The sequence below is a fragment of the Schistocerca cancellata genome, chromosome 1, assembly GCF_023864275.1.
Source record: "Schistocerca cancellata isolate TAMUIC-IGC-003103 chromosome 1, iqSchCanc2.1, whole genome shotgun sequence".
NCBI lineage: Eukaryota > Metazoa > Arthropoda > Insecta > Orthoptera > Acrididae > Schistocerca > Schistocerca cancellata.
The window spans coordinates 223,271,876-223,293,191 of NC_064626.1; the positions used below are offsets into that span (position 1 = coordinate 223,271,876).

The 21,316-nt window shown below is 41.1% G+C and overlaps 1 protein-coding gene across 1 annotated transcript in view; it reads left to right on the forward strand.

The window, feature by feature from the left end:
* The window catches only part of LOC126169612 (Fanconi anemia group I protein-like), a 277,334-nt gene that overhangs the window by 164,578 nt on the left and 91,440 nt on the right, over positions 1-21,316 (forward strand). The window contains exon 16 of the mRNA XM_049920656.1: positions 13,816-13,986. Coding sequence (XP_049776613.1) covers positions 13,816-13,986 — 171 coding nt within the window. The remainder of the gene's footprint in view (positions 1-13,815; positions 13,987-21,316) is intronic.

Here is a 21,316-nt window from a genome sequence, read left to right on the forward strand (position 1 = left end):
CTGATTGTAAAACATAAACAACACAATTTACAGGCTAGTTAGATACAGAGCATAAAAGAAAAGTACTGTATTGCAGAACCATAAACAATGACTTGATATCCATGTTTCGAGAGTAATTATGGGAAGAATTCTGGGGAGACATTTATAAAGCAGACAGTAATAATGGAAAGTTAACTTTTCCTTAAATGTATTCCGACAGCACTTGAAGTCATGTTTTCCCCTAAAAAAAAATTAGAGAAAAATTGAACAGAAGCAAGGATAAAGGGTGAATAACACCTGGGGATTAAAGTATCTTGTGCTAGGAAGAGAGAATTCTTATGTGATTCAGAGAACAATCAGTAGTTGATATTTGAAACACTATTACGATCAGTGTTGTTGAATCCTTCATTCTGCCATTACAAACTCAAAACTCATGTACTGTGCTCAGAAAATAAGCCACTCCAAGAATAAGGCAAAATTAAATTATTATATTATTTCGAACATTATTGAACAAGACCAAATACAACAAGTATTCCGAATTAAATTGAGCCTCCAGAAAATAGGTCTGACAGAAATGGAGACACTTTGAAATCATTGGCCACTAAATTCAGTGATTACTTTAACAGACTACCTTGGGCATGCAAATAACTTTACAGTGATAGAACATAACATGTGGAGTGCTACAGCAGTTGGTACAGGGAAACGTTTTTATTATTATTTTTTCTTTCCTTTCTCAGACGTTATGTCTGGTTAAAAATGGAAAGTGACGCAGACCTTGATCAAGTGTGACTTCCTTTTAACTGTAGGGTATATGTTACAATGCATTTATGAACTTTCGGGTAATTGAACATGTATCAATAATTACAGATTTCTAAAAACAAAGATGATGAGACTTACCAAACAAAAGCGCTGGCAGGTCGATAGACACACAAACAAACACACAAAATTCAAGCTTTTGCAACAAACGGTTGCTTCGTCAGGAAAGAGGGAAGGAGAGGGAAAGACGAAAGACGAAAGGATGTGGGTTTTAAGGGAGAGGGTAAGGAGTCATTCCAATCCCGGGAGCGGAAAGACTTACCTTAGGGGGAAGAAAGGACAGGTATACACTCGCGCACACACACACACATATCCATCATCTTTGTTTTTAGATATATTTTTCCCACGTGGAATGTTTCCCTCTATTATATTCATATCATTAATTACAGATTTCTGTAGTTGTATATATATATCTCTGGATGTAGCTGTATTGTGTTGACGTACTGGTGGATATTGTGTGGTATGACTCCTGTAGTTGATAGTATAATTGGTATAATGTCAACTTTATCCTGATGCCACATGTCCTTGACTTCCTCAGCCAGTTGGATGTATTTTTCAATTTTTTCTCCTGTTTCTTTTGTATATTTGTTGTATGGGTATGGATATTTCGATTAGTTGTGTTAATTTCTTCTTTTTATTGGTGAGTATGATGTCAGGTTTGTTATGTGGTGTTGTTTTATCTATTATAATGGTTTTGTTCCAGTATAATTTGTATTCATCATTCTCCAGTACATTTTGTGGTGCATACTTGTATGTGGGAACGTGTTGTTTTATAAGTTTATGTTGTAAGGCAAGCTGTTGATGTATTATTTTTGCTACATTGTCATGTCTTCTGGGGTATTCTGTATTTGCTAGTATTGTACATCGGCTTGTGATGTGATCTACTGTTTCTATTTGTTGTTTGCAAAGTCTGCATTTATCTGTTGTGGTATTGGGATCTTTAATAATATGCTTGCTGTAATATCTGGTGTTTATTGTTTGATCCTGTATTGCAATCATGAATCCTTCTGTCTCACTGTATATATTGCCTTTTCTTAGCCATGTGTTGGATGCGTCTTGATCTATGTGTGGCTGTGTTAGATGATACGGGTGCTTGCCATGTAGTGTTTTCTTTTTCCAATTTACTTTCTTTGTATCTGTTGATGTTATGTGATCTAAAGGGTTGTAGAAGTGGTTATGAAATCGCAATGGTGTAGCTGATGTATTTATATGAGTGATTGCTTTGTGTATTTTGCTAGTTTCTGCTCATTCTAGAAAGAAATTTCTTAAATTGTCTACCTGTCCATAATGTAGGTTTTTTATATCTATAAATCCCCTTCCACCTTCCTTTCTGCTTAATGTGAATCTTTCTGTTGCTGAATGTATGTGATGTATTCTATACTTGTGGCATTGTGATCGTGTAAGTGTATTGAGTGCTTCTAGGTCTGTGTCACTCCATTTCACTACTCCAGATGAGTAGGTCAATACTGGTATAGCATAAGTATTTATAGCTTTTGTCTTGTTTCTTGCTGTCAATTCTGTTTTCAGTATTTTTGTTAGTCTTTGTCTATATTTTTCTTTTAGTTCTTCTTTAATATTTGTATTATCTATTCCTATTTTTTGTCTGTATCCTAGGTATTTATAGGCATCTGTTTTTTCCATTGCTTCTATGCAGTCGCTGTTGTTATCCAATATGTAATCTTCTTGTTTAGTGTGTTTTCCCTTGACTATGCTATTTTTCTTACATTTGTCTGTTCCAAAAGCCATATTTATATCATTGCTGAATACTTCTGTTATCTTTAGTAATTGGTTGAGTTGTTGATTTGTTGCTGCCAGTAGTTTTAGATCATACATGTATAGCAAATGTGTGATTTTGTGTTGGTATGCTCCAGTAATATTATATCCATAATTTGTATTATTTAGCATGTTGGATAGTGGGTTCAGAGTAAGGCAGAACCAGAAAGGACTTAATGAGTCTCCTTGGTATATTCCACGCTTAATCTGTATTGGCTGTGATGTGGTATTATTTGAATTTGTTTGAATTTGTTTTCCAATTTTTCATTACTACCCCCATGAACCATGGACCTTGCCGTTGGTGGGGAGGCTTGCGTGCCTCAGCAATACAGATGGCCGTACCGTAGGTTCAACCACAACGGAGGGGTATCTGTTGAGAGGCCAGACAAACGTGTGGTTCCTGAAGAGGGGCAGCAGCCTTTTCAGTAGTTGCAGGGGCAACAGTCTGGATGATTGACTGATCTGGCCTTGCAACACTAACCAAAACGGCCTTGATGTGCTGGTACTGCGAACGGCTGAAAGCAAGGGGAAACTACAGCCGTAATTTTTCCTGACGGCATGCAGCTTTACTGTATGGTTAAATGATGATGGCGTCCTCTTGGGTAAAATATTCCAGAGGTAAAATAGTCCCCCATTCGGATCTCCGGGCGGGGACTACAAAAGAGGACGTCGTTATCAGGAGAAAGAAAAGTGGCGTTCTACGGATCGGAGCATGGAATGTCAGATCCCTTAATTGAGCAGGTAGGTTAGAATATTTAAAAGGGGAAATGGATAGGTTAAAGTTAGATGTAGTGCGAATTAGTGAAGTTCGGTGGCAGGAGGAACAAGACTTTTGGTCAGGTGAATACAGGGTTGTAAATACAAAATCAAATAGGGGTAATGCCGGAGTAGGTTTAATAATGAATAAAAAAATAGGAGTGCGGGAAAGCTACTACAAACAGCATAGTGAACGCATTATTGTGGCCAAGATAGACACGAAGCCCCTGCCTACTACAGTAGTACAAGTTTATATGCCAACTAGCTCTGCAGATGATGAAGAAGTTGATGAAATGTTTGATGAAATAAAAGAAATTATTCAGGTAGTGAAGGGAGACGAAAATTTAATAGTCATGGGTGACTGGAATTCGAGAGTCGGAAAAGGGAGAGAAGGAAACATAGTGGGTGAATATGGATTGGGGGAGAGAAATGAAAGAGGAAGCCGTCTGGTAGAATTTTGCACAGAGCAGAGCTTAATCATAGCTAACACTTGGTTCAAGAATCATAAAAGAAGGTTGTATACATGGAAGAATCCTGGAGATACTAGAAGGTATCAGATAGATTATATAATGGTAAGACAGAGATTTAGGAACCAGGTTTTAAATTGTAAGACATTTCCAGGGGAAGATGTGGACTCTGACCACAATCTATTGGTTATGAACTGTACATTAAAACTGAAGAAACTGCAAAAAGGTGGGAATTTAAGGAGATGGGACCTGGATAAACCGAAAAAACCAGAGGTTGTACAGAGTTTCAGGGAGAGCATAAGGGAACAATTGACAGGAATGGGGGAAAGAAATACAGTAGAAGAAGAATGGGTAGCTCTGAGGGATGAAGTAGTGAAGGCAGCAGAGGATCAAGTAGGTAAAAAGATGAGGGCTAGTAGAAATCCTTGGGTAAAAGAAGAAATATTGGATTTAATTGATGAAATGAGAAAATACAAAAACGCAGTAAATGAAGCAGGCAAAAAGGAATACAAACGTCTCAAAAATGAGATCGACAGGAAGTGCAGAATGGCTAAGCAGGGATGGCTAGAGGACAAATGTAAGGATGTAGAGGCTTATCTCACTAGGGGTAAGATAGATACTGACTACAGGAAAATTAAAGAGACCTTTGGAGAAAAGAGAGCCACTTGTATGAATATCAAGAGCTCAGATGGAAACCCAGTTCTAAGCAAAGAAGGGAAAACAGAAAGGTGGAAGGAATATATAGAGGGTCTATACAAGGGCGATGTACTTGAGGACAATATTATGGAAATGGAAGAGGATGTAGATGAAGATGAAATGGGAGATACGATACTGCCTGAAGAGTTTGACAAAGCACTGAAAGACCTGAGTCAAAACAAGGCCCCGGGAGTAGACAACATTCCATTGGAACTACTGACGGCCTTGGGAGAGCCAGTCCTGACAAAACTTTACCATCTGGTGAGCAAGATGTATGAGACAGGCAAAATACCCTCAGAATTCAAGAAGAATATAATAATTCCAATCCCAAAGAAAGCAGGTGTTGACAGATGTGAAAATTACCGAACTATCAGTTTATAAGTCACAGCTGCAAAATACTAACGCGAATTCTTTACAGACGAATGGAATAACTGGTAGAAGCCGACCTCGGCGAAGATCAGTTTGGATTCCGCAGAAATGTTGGAACACGTGAGGCAATACTGATCATACGACTTATCTTAGAAAATAGATTAAGGAAAGGCAAACCTACATTTATAGCATTTGTAGACTTAGAGAAAGCTTTTGACACTGTTGACTGGAATACTCTTTCAAATTCTGAAGGTGGCAGGGGTAAAATACAGGGAGCGAAAGGCTATTTACAACTTGTACAGAAACCAGATGGCAGTTATAAGAGTCGAGGGGCATGAAAGGGAAGCAGTGGTTGGGAAGGGAGTGAGACAGGGTTGTAGCCTCTCCCCGATGTTATTCAATCTGTATATTGAGCAAGCAGTAAAGGAAACAAAAGAAAAATTCAGAGTAGGTATTAAAATCCGTGGAGAAGAAATAAAAACTTTGAGGTTTGCCAATGACATTGTAATTCTGTCAGAGACAGCAAAGTACTTGGAAGAGCAGTTAAACGGAATGGGTAGTGTCTTGAAAGGAGGATATAAGATGAACATCAACAAAAGCAAAACGAGGATAATGGAATGTAGTTGAATGAAGTCATGCGATGCTGAGGGAATTAGATTAGGAAATGAGACACTTAAAGTAGTAAAGGAGTTTTGCTATTTGGGAAGCAAAATAACTGATGATGCTTGAAGTAGAGAGGATATAAAATGTAGACTGGCAATGGCAAGGAAAGCGTTTCTGAAGAAGAGAAATTTGTTAACATCGAGTATTGAGTTAAGTGTCAGGAAGTCGTTTCTGAAAGTATTTGTATGGAGTGTAGCCATGTATGGAAGTGAAACATGGACGATAAATAGTTTGGACACGAAGAGAATCGAAGTTTTCGAAATGTGGTGCTACAGAAGACTGCTGAAGATTAGATGGGTAGATCACATAACTGATGAGGTTTTGAATAGAATTGGGGAGAAGAGGAGTTTGTGGCACAACTTGACAAGAAGAAGGGACCGGTTGGTAGGACATGTTCTGAGGCATCAAGAGATCACAAATTTAGCATTGGAGGGCAGTGTGGAGGGTAAAAATCGTAGAGGGAGACCAAGAGATGAATACACTTAGCAGATTCAGAAGGATGTAGGTTGCAGTAAGTACTGTGAAATGAAGAAGCTTGCACAGGATAGAGTAGCATGGAGAGCTGCATCAAACCAGTCTCAGGACTGAAGACAACAACAATATGTTTAGGAACTGTATTAATTTAGGATCTACTTCCTATATTTTCGATATCTGTAGTAACCTTGAGTGGGGTATACTATCAAAATCTTTTTGGTAATCAATGTATGCGTAGTGCAGCGACCTTTGTTTAGTTTTAGCTTGATATGTCACCTCTGTATCTATTATCAGTTGCTCTTTACATCCTCGTGCTCCTTTGCAGCAGCCTTTTTGTTCTTCATTTATAATTTTGTTCTGTGTTGTATGTGTCATTAATTTCTGTGTAATGACGGAAGTTAATATTTTGTATATTGTTGGTAGGCATGTTATGGGGCGATATTTTGCTGGGTTTGCTGTGTTTGCTTGGCCTTTACGTTTCAGATAAGTTATTCCTTGTGTAAGTGTATCAGGGAATGTGTATGGGTCTGCAATGTAATTGTTAAATAATTTAGTTAATTATGAATGTGTTGAGGTGAACTTCTTTAGCCAGAAATTTGCCATTTTATCATTTCCAGGGGCTTTCCAACTGTGCGTAGAATTAATTGCTTGGGTGACTTCATGTTGCATAATTGTCACTTCAGGCATTTGTCGTATCATCTTGTATGAGTCTGTTTCTGCTTGTATCCACCGTGCGTGTCTGTTATGTTGTACCGGGTTTGACCATATGTTGCTCCAGAAGTGTTCCATGTCTGTTATGTTTGGTGGATTGTCTATTTTAATGTGTGTGTTATCTATTCTCTGATAAAATTTCTTTTGGTTTGTGTTGAATGTTTGGTTTTGTTTCCTTCTATTTTCACTTTTTTTGTATCTTCTAAGTCGTTTGGCCAATGCTTGTAATTTCTGCTTCTTTTCATCTAATTGCTCTATCGCTTCTTGTTGTGAGATTTTACCTAACCTTTTTCGTTTTTTGTCTGATATTTCATTTCTTATAAATTGTGTTAACTGTCCGATGTCTTTTCTCAGTTTTTCTATTCTCATCTGTAGCCTGTGTTGCCATGCTGGTTTTGTGGGTTTCTTTTGTGTGTTGGTTGGTTCTGATCTCTGCATAGTATGTATATTTAGTGTAGTGAGTGCTCATACATAAACCAGTAGTTGTAACTCTTCCATAGTTGTATCTTCATTTATTTTGTTGTGTTTGATTGTGTTGATAGTTGTTATTGTTGTTTCAACTTGTGGGTTATTTGGTGGTCTATGCAAGAATGGTCTAATGTCTGTATTTGTGTCTTTGTATTCTATATATGTCAACTGAAATTCTTCTTCTATATCTAACATGTGTGTCACTTCATGTTCTGTTTGTGCTTGTTCTGGTGGCTGTCTTAAGATTTCGTTTTCCTCCGATTGTTTAATTGATGCGTGGTGTTCTTTATTTGTTTGCTCTGGGATGTTTGAGTCCATTACTGTATTTTCTTCTTCTTCTGATTGCACATTATTTTGTTCCAGTATTTGCTGTACTTGTTGTTTGATGTGTTCTAATTCTGACTGGGATATCCTGTTATTTTTGATTATTACACGAATGTGATCAGCCAGTCGTTGTTCTGTTAAAAATTTTAATTCTGGGTATCTGGTAATAAATGTTGTGTATACTTGTGATCTGTATCCAGTTGTGTTGGTTCCTAAGTTTGTTGCTTGGTAATAACAGAACATGAGATGTCGGTTAACTTCATGTGACCATCTCATCCTCTGTCTTTGTTTTACTTCTAGAGTGGTTGCAGGAAGCATGTCCTGCAAAACACCTTTATTTGGATTTAAATCATTTTCCGTGTGGCTAGCAGTGTCGTTACCATTGTGGACGGGCATAGGGTTCAAGTCTCATCCCCGACCATGACAGCGCTTGTCCGAGGCTTCATTAGTTCTGTCCTGAACCAACTAATCGCACTAAAAGGAGGGTTAGCCGTATTAGTGGTTTGTTCTTTTCGTTGCCTTTTACGACTGGCAGAACATACCGAAGGCCTATTCTTTTCCCGAGCCTCCACGGGGTTTATTATTATTATTATTATTATTATTATTATTATTAACATACATAAGTGATGTTCCTATAGCTTTAAAGGGTAGTTCAAAAGCATACAAATCTATGGTCCAAGCTCAATCTTAGCAGACACAGCTCAGACGATACCTGAAAAGGCCTACAAATTATTTGCAGTGAACAGTTTGTCTTAACCTCACAAAGACTAATATTATGCAGTTTCAGGAAACTAATAATTACCTTTTAACAGCAGAAATATACGTTAATGGTCATATAGTGAATGAAGCATAGTGCATAAAATTGCTTGCGGTCCTGCTGGATAGCTCTTGGATAAACTAATGAAGAAGTGCAGTTCAGCATTACAATGCCCTTAGAAGCTTCTCCCATTGTGTTGACCTAAAGACAGGAATCTTAGCTTATTTTGCATAGTTCACTCCCTGTTCTTGTATGAAAATATTATCTGGGGCAATGCTCTTAAAGTCAATGAAATGTTTATTCAACAGAAGTGACCGGGAAGAATATTGTGTAAAGTAGATAATTGTACATATTGCAGAAGCCTTTTTTTTTTTAAGTTCTTGGACTTATTACACTTACTTCCCAGTCCATTTATTCCTTCAGGGCCTTTTGTAATGAAACTCAGTTACAACTGAACTGTAACATACGAGGCCTGTTCAAAAAATTCTGGAACATTCATAATTTCATGCCAATGATGTGTTGGAGCAAAATGCTGTTGGGATCCCTATACATGCCTGTGTTTAATGTGTGACTGCCAGAAGTTTCGTTGTTGTATGTCTGTTAGTTATTGTTCAGTGCTGTATTGAGTAGAACGTTATGTCACACAGTTTGGGAATTTCGAGATGGCAGAGTTAGAGGAGCAGCGCTTCTCCATTAAATTTTGCATGATACTCAAGAAAACTTTTATGTATCATTTGGCCTGTCTCTATAAAGTCCATGATGGTGGTTGCTTAAGCCGTTTTCAGTGTTATGAATGGTTCACACAATTTAAAATTGGCCGGATGGAAGTTAGAGACAACCACCGTTCAGGACTCCCTTTGACGTCTACCGACAGTGCGGATGTCAGGATCGTCAATGTAATTATGCGTGTCAATTGAAGAGTGACTGTCCAAGAGATTGCAGAAGAATCTAACATTTCAGTTGGATCGTGCCATGAAAACCTGACACAGCATCGTGGAATGCATTGAGTTGCCGGCATCATGGAATGCATTGAGTTGCCACCAAGTTCGTCCCATGGCTCATGAGTTATGACCTGAAAGACCGTCGCCTCAAAAACTGAGCTTTTGGATCGCGCAAACAAAAATGAAGTGTTTCTTAAGAGAATTACAACTGGTGATGAGTCATAGGTATATGGTTATGATTTTGGGATCAAGATTATGATGATGATGTTGACATCCAGGTTATGGTTATGATGTTGAGTTTAAGACTCCTTCTTCACAGTAGGTCAGGAAAGGTTCTCAGAGACCAGAAAAAGCTCTCCAGGTCAGGTCAGATGTCAAAGCCATGCCACTGATAGTTTTCTTTGACTTTGAAGGATTAGTTCATTATGAATTTGTGCCGCAGGGACAAACTGTTAATTGATGCTACTATCGGGATGTATTGTGATGCCTGCGATAAAATTTGAGAAGGAAACGGCCTGAAATATGGCGAGACAATTCATGGCTCTTGCATCACAATAATGCATCTCCACATTCATCTCTGTTGGTGCGTGACTATTGCATAAAAAAAGAAATCACTGTGCTGCCTCATCCTCTGTACCCTCCAGACCTGGCCGCTGCAGACTTCTTTTTATTTCCATAATTGAAAACCCTATTGGAAGGATGAAGGTTTGCAACCATAGGCAAAATAAAAGAAAATTTGCAGATGGGGCTTCGCATGATCCAGCAAGAAGTGTCCCAAGACTGCTTCTGGAAGTGGAAATGGAGTTTGGAGTTGTGTATCAGTATTTTGAAGGAGACCATGCAAAAGAAGTAAAAGGAAAGGATAGAAATATTTTGTGGACTAAGGTCTGGAATTTTTTGAACAGACCTTGTACACAGTCACAATACAAGACACAAAAATAATTTACACGTAGACATTGCTTCCTTGCATAGCATTGAAAATAGACTCTGGTGGTAAGATATTTGACAAGCTCCTATCTAACAAAAAGCAAGTAATTTGGAATCCATAGCAGTTCAACAGAAAATTAAGACATGTCTCAGTAATCATTCTTACTACAGGTTATCTGAATGTCTAGACTCGGGAATTTAAAATTTCAGTTCTCTACATGGCAAGTAGCAGAGTTAGTTATAAAGTAGTATAACAAGTACTAATGTACTATAAATAGGACTGAGTAAGTGCAGCAACTTGATGTGGCATGGATTCAATAAGTCGTTGGAAGACCCCTGCAGAAATACTGAACCATGCTACCTCTGTAGCCATCCATAATTGTGGAAGTGTTGCAGGTGCAAGGTGTTGTGCACAAACTGACCTCTTGATTATCTCCCACAGATGTTTGATGGGATTCACATAGGGTGATCTGAGTGGCTAAATCATTTGCTCGAATTGTCCAGGATGTTCTTCAAAGCAATCACGAGCATCTGTGACGCGGTGACATGGCACATTGTCGTGCATAAAAATTCCATCGTTGTTTGGAGACAAGAAGTCCATGAATGACTGCAAATAGTCTCAAAGTAGCTGAACATAACCATTTCCACTCAATGATCGGCTTAGCAGGACCAGAGAACCTAGTCCATGCCATGTCAGCACAGTTCACACCATTATGGAGCCACTACCGCATAGTGCCTTGTTGACAGTTTGGGTCCATGGTTTCGTGGGATCTGCTACTCACTTGAACCCTACCATCACCTCTTACCAACTAAAATCTAGACTTACCTGACGAGGCCACAGTTTTCCAGTTGTTTAGAGTCCAACCGATAATGTTCATGAGCTCATGAGAGGTGTTGTAGACGATGGTGTGCTATTAGCAAAGGTTCTCGTGTTGGTCATCTTCTGCCATACTCCATTAATGCCAAATTTTGCCACACTGTTCTAACAGGTACGTTGGTCGTACATCACACAGATTTCTGTGGAAATTCCACTCAGTGTTGCTTGTCTGTTAGCATTGACAGCTCTACGCAAATGTCACTGCTCTCAGTCATTAAGTGAAGGTCGTCAGCCATTGTATTCTCTGTGGTGAGAGACAATGCTTGAATTTTTTTTTTTTTTCAGCACACTCTTGACACTGTGCATCTGGCAATATTGAATTCCCTAAAAACTTCCAAAATGGAATGTCCTATGTGCCTAGCTGCAACTATCATTCTGTGTTCAAGGTCTGTTAATTCCCATCATGAGGCCATAATCACATCAGAGGCCTTTACACATGAACCACTTGGGTGCAAATGACAATTGCACTAGTGCACTGCCCTTTTATACCTTGTGTACACAATACTACTGTCATCAGTATATGTGCATATGTCTATCCCATGACTTAGGTCATCTCAATGTTTAATAAAACTAAAGACACAGTAGCTTTTTTCAAAGTAGCGGTTTACTTATTAGAACTGAATTAAATTTAGATGTTGTAAGTGTAAATAACATTAAGTAGTGTAGTGATAGTTTATTGTTAATGCAGTAAATGGATTAAGTTTCTATTATGTCTTTGTCTCATGTTCATGTATACCTTGACTCATTCCATATCCCTGTAGTTTCCCCTTCTTGATAGGACCTACGGAACATGACAAGTGGATGAATAAATGGGTAAATGAGTGAGTGAGTGGCTGACTGACTGAATATCTAAAAGGCAGCAGCTTGGCAATTTGCTTCAGCTATCATAGTTTCCACACAACTTTTTTTTCGTTCCAAGATACGGCATTTGCACCCAAAATATCCAGTCAACTTTAGTCAGTTTCAAACTTTTAGTACAATTTGTTTGGAAATCAACAATGCTCTCTCTCTTCCTACCAGTGACTAGCCTGTCCCCCCTCTCTTTCTCCACCATCCATCCCACCCCCTCTCTCTTTCTCCCCCTCCCCCTCTCTCTTTCTCCCCCTCTCTGTCCCCCACTCCCCTCTCTGTCCCCCACTCCCCTCTCTGTCCCCCACTCCCCTCTCTGTCCCCCACTCCCCTCTCTGTCCCCCACTCCCCTCTCTGTCCCCCACTCCCCTCTCTGTCCCCCACTCCCCTCTCTGTCCCCCACTCCCCTCTCTGTCCCCCACTCCCCTCTCTGTCCCCCACTCCCCTCTCTGTCCCCCACTCCCCTCTCTGTCCCCCACTCCCCTCTCTGTCCCCCACTCCCCTCTCTGTCCCCCACTCCCCTCTCTGTCCCCCACTCCCCTCTCTGTCCCCCACTCCCCTCTCTGTCCCCCACTCCCCTCTCTGTCCCCCACTCCCCTCTCTGTCACCCACTCCCCTCTCTGTCACCCACTCCCCTCTCTGTCACCCACTCCCCTCTCTGTCCCCCACTCCCCTCTCTGTCCCCCACTCCCCTCTCTGTCCCCCACTCCCCTCTCTGTCCCCCACTCCCCTCTCTGTCCCCCACTCCCCTCTCTGTCCCCCACTCCCCTCTCTGTCCCCCACTCCCCTCTCTGTCCCCCACTCCCCTCTCTGTCCCCCACTCCCCTCTCTGTCCCCCACTCCCCTCTCTGTCCCCCACTCCCCTCTCTGTCCCCCACTCCCCCCTCTCTCCCTCCCCCTCTCTCCCTCCCCCACTCCCCCTCTCTCCCTCCCCCACTCCCCCCTCTCCCTCCCCCTCTCTCCCTCCCCCACTCCCCCTCTCTCCCTCCCCCACTCCCCCCTCTATCCCTCCCTCCCTCCCCCACTCCCCCCTCTCTCCCTCCCCCACTCCCCCCTCTCTCCCTCCCCCACTCTCCTCTCCCTCCTCAGTCCCCTCTCCCCCCTCAGTCCCCTCTCCATATCCCTCCCCCACTCTCCTCTCCCCCCTCAGTCCCCTCTCCCCCCTCAGTCCCCTCTCCCCCCTCAGTCCCCTCTCCATATCCCTCCCCCACTCCCTCTCCCTCCCTCCCCCACTCCCCCACTCCCTTCTCCCTCTCCCTCCCTCCCCCACTCCCTTCTCCCTCTCCCTCCCTCCCCCACTCCCTTCTCCCTCTCCCTCCCTCCTCCACTCCCTTCTCCCTCTCCCTCCCTCCCCCACTCCTCTCTCCCCCTACCTCCCCCACTCCTCTCTCTCTCGCTCCCCCTCACCTCTCGCTGCCTCCATCAGTCCTGCATCAGTGATAAAGGAACTTAAAGGTCATGCGATGTTAAGATCTAGTGACCTGTTAAATTGTTGTAAACTCATTTGTGAGTGAGTAATGACTACACAGTACAAAAGGAAGCCCAACAATAATAAAAAATAACAACAATTCTGTTTAACAATTTCCATAATCAACTGTTGCTTTGAGTTTGGATCTTGGTGAACTTGTTTCAGTACTGCATTCTTGCCACTGACTTCACATTCACTTCATTATACTTCTATTTGAGTTACACTTAAACGGAAATCATAATCGCTATAAGACGGCAAGCAGTGTATGGAGTTTCAAACTATTAACTGCTTTCTCATTACATATATGCTGTTGTCAACACCATTGACAGAAGATTTATGTAAGAAGATGACATATGAAAATGATGAAAGTAATGCAGCAGATGTGTTCAGTGGCTTGTCACTTCGTATGTTTTCTTGGCAGAATTGATTAATAGTGTGCTTCTGGAACCACACCAGTAATGTTCAGTGGTTATCATCATTGTTACTTATATTATTTGTAGGTCACTTGGTCCTGCATCTGTTGAAGCAGTGGAATCACTGAAGAACCGCAGGGAATTTTATCAATATGCGATGACAACTTCCCTGCAGCTGATTCAACAAGCAAAACAACTGAAAGCAGAAAATATGCATGTAAACATTGACCTGTACAGACACTGTACTACATTAGCAAGGTTTGTAGTTTTAACATATAGATACACCCTTGTATATTTTGGCTCTTTAGTGGTTTTTAACAATTTACTAAATTGAGAACATAAATGCGATAATTTTGTTCTTTTGTTATAAGTTTAATCTGGATCAGATTTGTGAAATCTTTAGTGCAGGTCACCCACAAATACACTTCTGGAAATTGAAATAAGAACACCGTGAATTCATTGTCCCAGGAAGGGGAAACTTTATTGACACATTCCTGGGGTCAGATACATCACATGATCACACTGACAGAACCACATGCACATAGACACAGGCAACAGAGCATGCACAATGTCGGCACTAGTACAGTGTATATCCACCTTTCGCAGCAATGCAGGCTGCTATTCTCCCATGGAGACGATCGTAGAGATGCTGGATGTAGTCCTGTGGAACGGCTTGCCATGCCATTTCCACCTGGCGCCTCAGTTGGACCAGCGTTCGTGCTGGACGTGCAGACCGCGTGAGACGACGCTTCATCCAGTCCCAAACATGCTCAATGGGGGACAGATCCGGAGATCTTGCTGGCCAGGGTAGTTGACTTACACCTTCTAGAGCACGTTGGGTGGCACGGGATACATGCGAACGTGCATTGTCCTGTTGGAACAGCAAGTTCCCTTGCCGGTCTAGGAATGGTAGAACGATGGGTTCGATGACGGTTTGGATGTACCGTGCACTATTCAGTGTCCCCTCGACGATCACCAGTGGTGTACGGCCAGTGTAGGAGATCGCTCTCCACACCATGATGCCGGGTGTTGGCCCTGTGTGCCTCGGTCGTATGCAGTCCTGATTGTGGCACTCATCTGCACGGCACCAAACACGCATACGACCATCATTGGCACCAAGGCAGAATCGACTCTCATCGCTGAAGACGACACGTCTCCATTCGTCCCTCCATTCACGCCTGTCGCGACACCACTGGAGGCAGGCTGCACGATGTTGGGGCGTGAGCGGAAGACGGCCTAACGGTGTGCGGGACCGTAGCCCAGCTTCATGGAGACGGTTGCGAATGGTCCTCGCCAATACCCCAGGAGCAACAGTGTCCCTAATTTGCTGGGAAGTGGCGGTGCGGTCCCCTACGGCACTGCGTAGGATCCTACGGTCTTGGCGTGCATCCGTGCGTCGCTGCAGTCCGGTCCCAGGTCGACGGGCACGTGCACCTTCCGCCGACCACTGGCGACAACATCGATGTACTGTGGAGACCTCACGCCCCACGTGTTGAGCAACTCGGCGGTACGTCCACCTGGCCTCCCGCATGCCCACTATACGCCCTCGCTCAAAGTCCGTCAACTGCACATACGGTTCACGTCCAAGCTGTCGCGGCATGCTACCAGTGTTAAAGACTGCGATGGAGCTCCGTATGCCACGGCAAACTGGCTGACACTGACGGCGGCGGTGCACAAATGCTGCGCAGCTAGCGCCATACGACGACCAACACCGCGGTTCCTGGTGTGTCCACTGTGCCGTGCGTGTGATCATTGCTTGTACAGCCCTCTTGCAGTGTCCGGAGCAAGTATGGTGGGTCTGACACACAGGTGTCAATGTGTTCTTTTTTCCATTTCCAGGAGTGTAGTTACAGTGTGAATCTAAATTGTGTGTCTCTGTTGTAAACATCCTCTTCAACAGCTTTGCTAAGTGAACTAAATTAAATACATGATGATATTGTGACCTCATTCACAATGCACTGTACCAAACATTACAAACTACATTAATAGGTTAATTTGAAACTATATTTTGTAAACTGTGACAAGATACTCTTCAGGAGAGATATTTAATCTTTTTTGCTTTTCCTGTAGCTTTTTGTATTTTGTTTGTGTATATGCAAAGATAGATAGATTAGGACAAATTTTTGTGATGTTAATCACTTTTTGTTTTAGGAACACGTTAGTTCTGAACATAGTGTCATTGTGACATAACTTTTGTTTGCATGTTATCATTATGTGTGTAGTAGTGGTATTGTTTTATCACAGATACTGTCAAACATTTCAAGTTATACAAAACCGCATAAGCATGCTGCAAACTTAATTACATTGTAAGTACATACAGTATTATTCTAATTAGTGCTAAAATCTTATGAAGATGCATTTTCACCCTATCCCGTTCAAATGATTTCACTCGCATATTTCTCACTCGTGCATTTCACTCACTTCATATATTCCCAGATGAAAAATTGCCCACACATGATCGCACAAATATCACACCAGTAATTAGTTTCAGGTCAATTACAAGCCACCTTAAGATCTAAAATACAGAAAATTGCCTTAAAAGGTGACTAATAACAATATACATTTAATAATTAAAATTCTATTGTATGATACATACCAATACGAAATTACAATTTTTTTTTGGTGTATCAGCCACCAGGCATTATTCAGTGTCATAATCTATTGAACTGAATCGTTCTTATTAAATTGGAGGATCATATGGACAAATGTACATTGGAAAATTTATTAGACCATGAAGAAAATGAAACAAACAAAGGTATATGAGGGAAGTAGTATCAGACCATTATCTTAAAAACTAAACTAAACTCTGTCCGAACAGTCCAGAAGGCTCAACGGTAGTGACCAGCCGCTGTGTCATCCTCAGCTCACAGGCGCCACTGGATGCGGATATGGAGGGGCATGGGGGGCCAGCACTGTGGAGGGGCATGTGGTCAGCACACTGCTCTCCTGGCCATATGTCAGTTTACGAGACCAGAGCCACTGCTTCTCGATCAAGTAGCTCCTCAGTTTGCCTCACAAAGGCTGAGTGCATCCACCACCACCTAGAGACAAGGCTTCGGCAGAAAATTTGTAGCAGGTCATGACGTCACCCCAAGCGGACCACCATTTTGTGTTTAGAAGCGGTTGTGTATCTACATGTTTGTTGGATTCTAGTGCTCAGGGTGTATACAACCCGGGAGATCAGGGAAAAACCCGGAAATGTTTTCATCCGGGAAAAACCCGGGATATTTTTAGAATTCTGGGAATTTTTCATTGTTTTAGTGTTCACTTCAATTTTTGTGATTTTGACTGGTAAGAACCGATACTATAACAAAGGATATTACTGTACCCTGTTACTTCAGAATAATACTTCAGCAATAAAACATAAACAAGAGAAAAAAAACGAAAATAACTTAAATTGCAAAGGAAATGCGCCATATACAACATCGACACACAATGCTCATGCAAGCGTCTGCCAATTGAAAATGTGTCAAAGGCTTCATGAAGACATCATAACAACAAATTGCCTTGAATGAGCGTGAAGTCGCAACTGTTTACATTTGATTTGTTTTAGCAGCTATGTGCTGGCTCTTGCACATGCACAGTTGATTCACGTTTGAGAAGTAGATTCTCCCGCTTCTGGCTACAGGAATGTGGCTGTTGGCTGTGCAAGCAGTCGCAGCAAGCAGCTAGATGCTACTGGAAAAGGGGGCGCCAAATTCATATTCTTGAGGGAAAAAAAACTTGTTTCACAAAGCGCCTAGCATCCAGCGCACGTTTGTCTATCGATTATTCATATGATTTTGAAACGCTTCCCTGTTGGTTTTTGAACATATTTTAAGTTGATTTATGAATGAACCATAAGTTGACTTTTGAATAGTGTATGTGATGTCTCTGTCAGGAGAATCCTCGTCACATCTAGAAATAAACTTTCTGCAGACAAAAGGGGATGGGGCAATACGAGCTGAGCGGAGTAAAGGCGAACGGATGAATGCCAATCGTTGTCTGATTATGTGGTTGATTGAGTTTGCGAATGATCAGCGTTGTTATAATTACTAGTGAAATCCATAGATTAAGACTACCAGAATGGAAATAAACGACTGGCAGGAATAACAGGTGAGAAGATTACGTATTATCTTCTCAGTGTGTCCAAGACAATGAAATTTTGACAGAAAAATTTTTGGCGGGCCCACTACACTAGTAAGGACCACTAGTATAGTCCCCCCCCCCTTCCCTCCCTCCCTGCCGGCCGTTGTGGCCGAGCGGTTCTAGGCGCTTCAGTCTGGAACCGCACGACCGCTACGGTCGCAGGTTTGAATGCTGCCTCGGGCATGGACGTGTGTGATGTTCTTAAGTTAGTTAGGTTTAAGTAGTGCTAAGTGTAGGGGACTGATGCCCTCAGATGTTAAGTCCCATAGTGCTCAGAGCCATTTGAACCAGTACAGTCCCCGGCCAGCAGCCGCTTAAGTTCTATTCTGGAAGTAATGCGGAAACTGCATTGTTCGAATACGAACACCTAACCGGAAAATAATTGCGGGGTAACTAAACCTGTGATTCTGGCAGGGTTAGTGAACTTAATCGGCGAACAAATTTTGACAATGGCAGGAATAGCTACAGAATTGGTGATGACAAGATTGATTGTTAGAACGAGGAAGGAGAAGAAATGGGGACATCACACACATTATGTAACAATAAGACGATTCCAAATTTGTATAAAAATTTCCTAATACTACTTTTCAACCTCATGCTTGAGAAGCTGGTGCGTATGAATGGAAATGTGGAACTATTTCCTATCATACAGCTTTTTGCTTGTAGTAGGCCTAATATGCATTTGGTATTGGTACTTCGTGGATTATATTCTGTCATGTTATAAAAATGGCCATTTGTGCCAAAACAGTTTCGTTTATTTGGTGTGTTACAAAATTGATGCCCTATTAGAAAGGCCTATTTTGTTTTATGTAGCAGACAGTGACAAAATAGATGTAATCTTGGGTATGATTTGTATTAACAGCTTTTTCAGTATTAGATAACGACGTTTCGATTTTTCATGTAGCAAAACGTTTGACGAACTTCGATGAAGTAATAGATTCTTTCGCAGAAAGGAAAGCACGCCATGTAAAGCTGAAGCAAGATTAGAGAGAAAAAATGCTAGGAGATAAGGTTTGAAGAAATGTGTAATTTCTTGCTTATCTCTTGTCAGTATTGGTTTTATATATCCTATATTTAATTTCATGTCACACAAAACAGCGAGTTATTAACTAATAGGCAATAAAGAGTTCAGATTATCTGAAGAGTTCTTATTCTGTCGATTACAAATAATCCCATCCGCTATTAATTGCGAGTGTTTTTTTTTATTTTTTTATTTTTATTTTTTATAAAGAAGGGCAGGCTGTCAAACCGGCCAACTGGGAGCAGGAGAGGCACCACGGGACATTTCAGTTTCCACTCTCCTGAATATAGTTTGGGCGTGCGGTAGAAAAATGCTTTATGAAGAGGCGTGGTACTGCACTTTGGCATACTTAAGACCAAATAATATGTCTTACATTTTGTTGAATACGTATGTTTTATGTTTCAGGCTTTTCCGAAAGATGTGAGCTATGAACTGAAAATATTTTGAAAATCCTTTTTTTAAAAAGTATTGACCCGGTCTGCAAATGTCGAAATGTCGTAGATCCGGGGCTGATGCGCAGTGCAATCTGAATTATAGTGGGTAGACTCCACGTGACTCGTGTTTACATTTAGTGATGTTGCTGTTTCCCCTTCGTTTACTCTCACGTCAAATGAAAACAAAACGGATATATGTGGCCGGGGCCTATCAAGTGAATTAAAACACTTTCACATAATTACGGAAGGCTAAAGTGTGTCACCTTTCAGATTTTATTTTATTTCCACCTTTCTGACAGTCTAATCAGCTTGCGGAACAATGAAGTTGTTTCTGTCTGCTTGCTATAGAAATTTGACTTTTGTTAACCTTTTTCGCAGAGACAGTCAATTTATTTGAAACTAAATTTTTAATTCCACAGTACTGGCTAGTTTCAACTGTTCGCTGCATTTCAAGTGCACGTTTTAATTTTCTAGAACGTATGGCATTATGCCATAATAAAGAACCAAACATGATGTAATAAAGTACTGGTGCTCCAAGACAATTTACATCCCGAAATCCACACTGAAAAGCTTAATATCAGGTCGAGGTCTACTTCACTGGGAATCCGGACATACGAATGTGCACTTTAAGTATGCACTTTAAATGTGCACATTTTAATATGGTTCACGAAATTCAGATGCTCTTGGAGTATCCTCTGATGTCTTGTTTCTTTTATGACATAATGTATGATCTTTCAGTGTTTTACACGTAAGTACATAAGGGCTTCCTACATCATGATAGCTACCCAAGCGCGGTGTCACTTGTTATCTGCACTCTCTGGCAACTGCTGAAACGAACTTTTTTCTAACAGGTCGCGGGGAAATATTGCGAATAGTGGTTTGAAAAGCGTTACTTTCAAAGTAAATATCCTTTTAGGTAAGTTGAACTACGTGCAAGAATGTACAATGAATTTATTAAATCACAGAGTGTTTGACTCTCATTTAAAAATCAACTCTTTGATGATGAGCCATTTAGAAGAATTTCGAACCCTGAAGATCAGACATTTATGTCATTATTAAAAATTTTACTGGCACATTTGTGTGATATATCTTAAAGTGTAACACACGCAAAAAAGATCGGCAGTATATGCAAAATCTTAGCTTCTCTTGCATCTTGAGACCAGTATTATATGTGAAAGCTTTTCTTTTCTTGTTGCAACACTATGTATATTAATTTAAACTATTAACTTTCCCTATTCGTGTGTTGGTGTTACTTAACAGTGATGTTGCTGTTGGCTGACTACATCACGTGTCTTACACTCTGAATATCCGCTGTCATCAGCTGGCGAGATCACTTGACATGAGCTACGAACGGCTTACAAAAGCGCATCGAAATCTCGATTTCAATGATTCAGAAAGTAACATGCGGTGTTTGGTGGAATTCCAATGTATACTTTCATAATATGAAAATACGCAGCGCACATGTTGCCGCACATCAAAGATTTTTCCAAAATGTGTCTTTTTCCCTGAGTTTCGTTTTCTAAAGTGTCGGGAAATTGTACGCCTGTGTATAAAACCATAACCATTAAAAGGATTGATACGGGAAAATATACTGTCACCTGGGAGAAAGTGTGTTTTTGACCGGGAAATCCAGGAAAAATCCGGGATTTTTTTTTTTCCTTGTCCACGCATACACCCTGAGTGCTACATTTGTGCTTAAAACTAGCGATTATAGTGTTTACTTCTAGTGAATCTACTGTGAACTTGGTTTACAAATGTTGTGTACCAAGGTGTCATGGGAATCACAAAACTGGACCGAAAGTAATGTTGTTTTCCTTTCCTAAAGATTTGAATCTGAGTCAGAAATGGCTTTCAGCAATTCATCTGGACAATTTCCAACCCACTCAGCACACGAAGGTATGGAAAACCTATCTACCTAGTAATTTTTTTCCTAGTGAGATACCTTAAATTTTCGATGCATTTGACTAAAATTGTGAACAAAAGTTCACAGTAAATAGTATTTGTT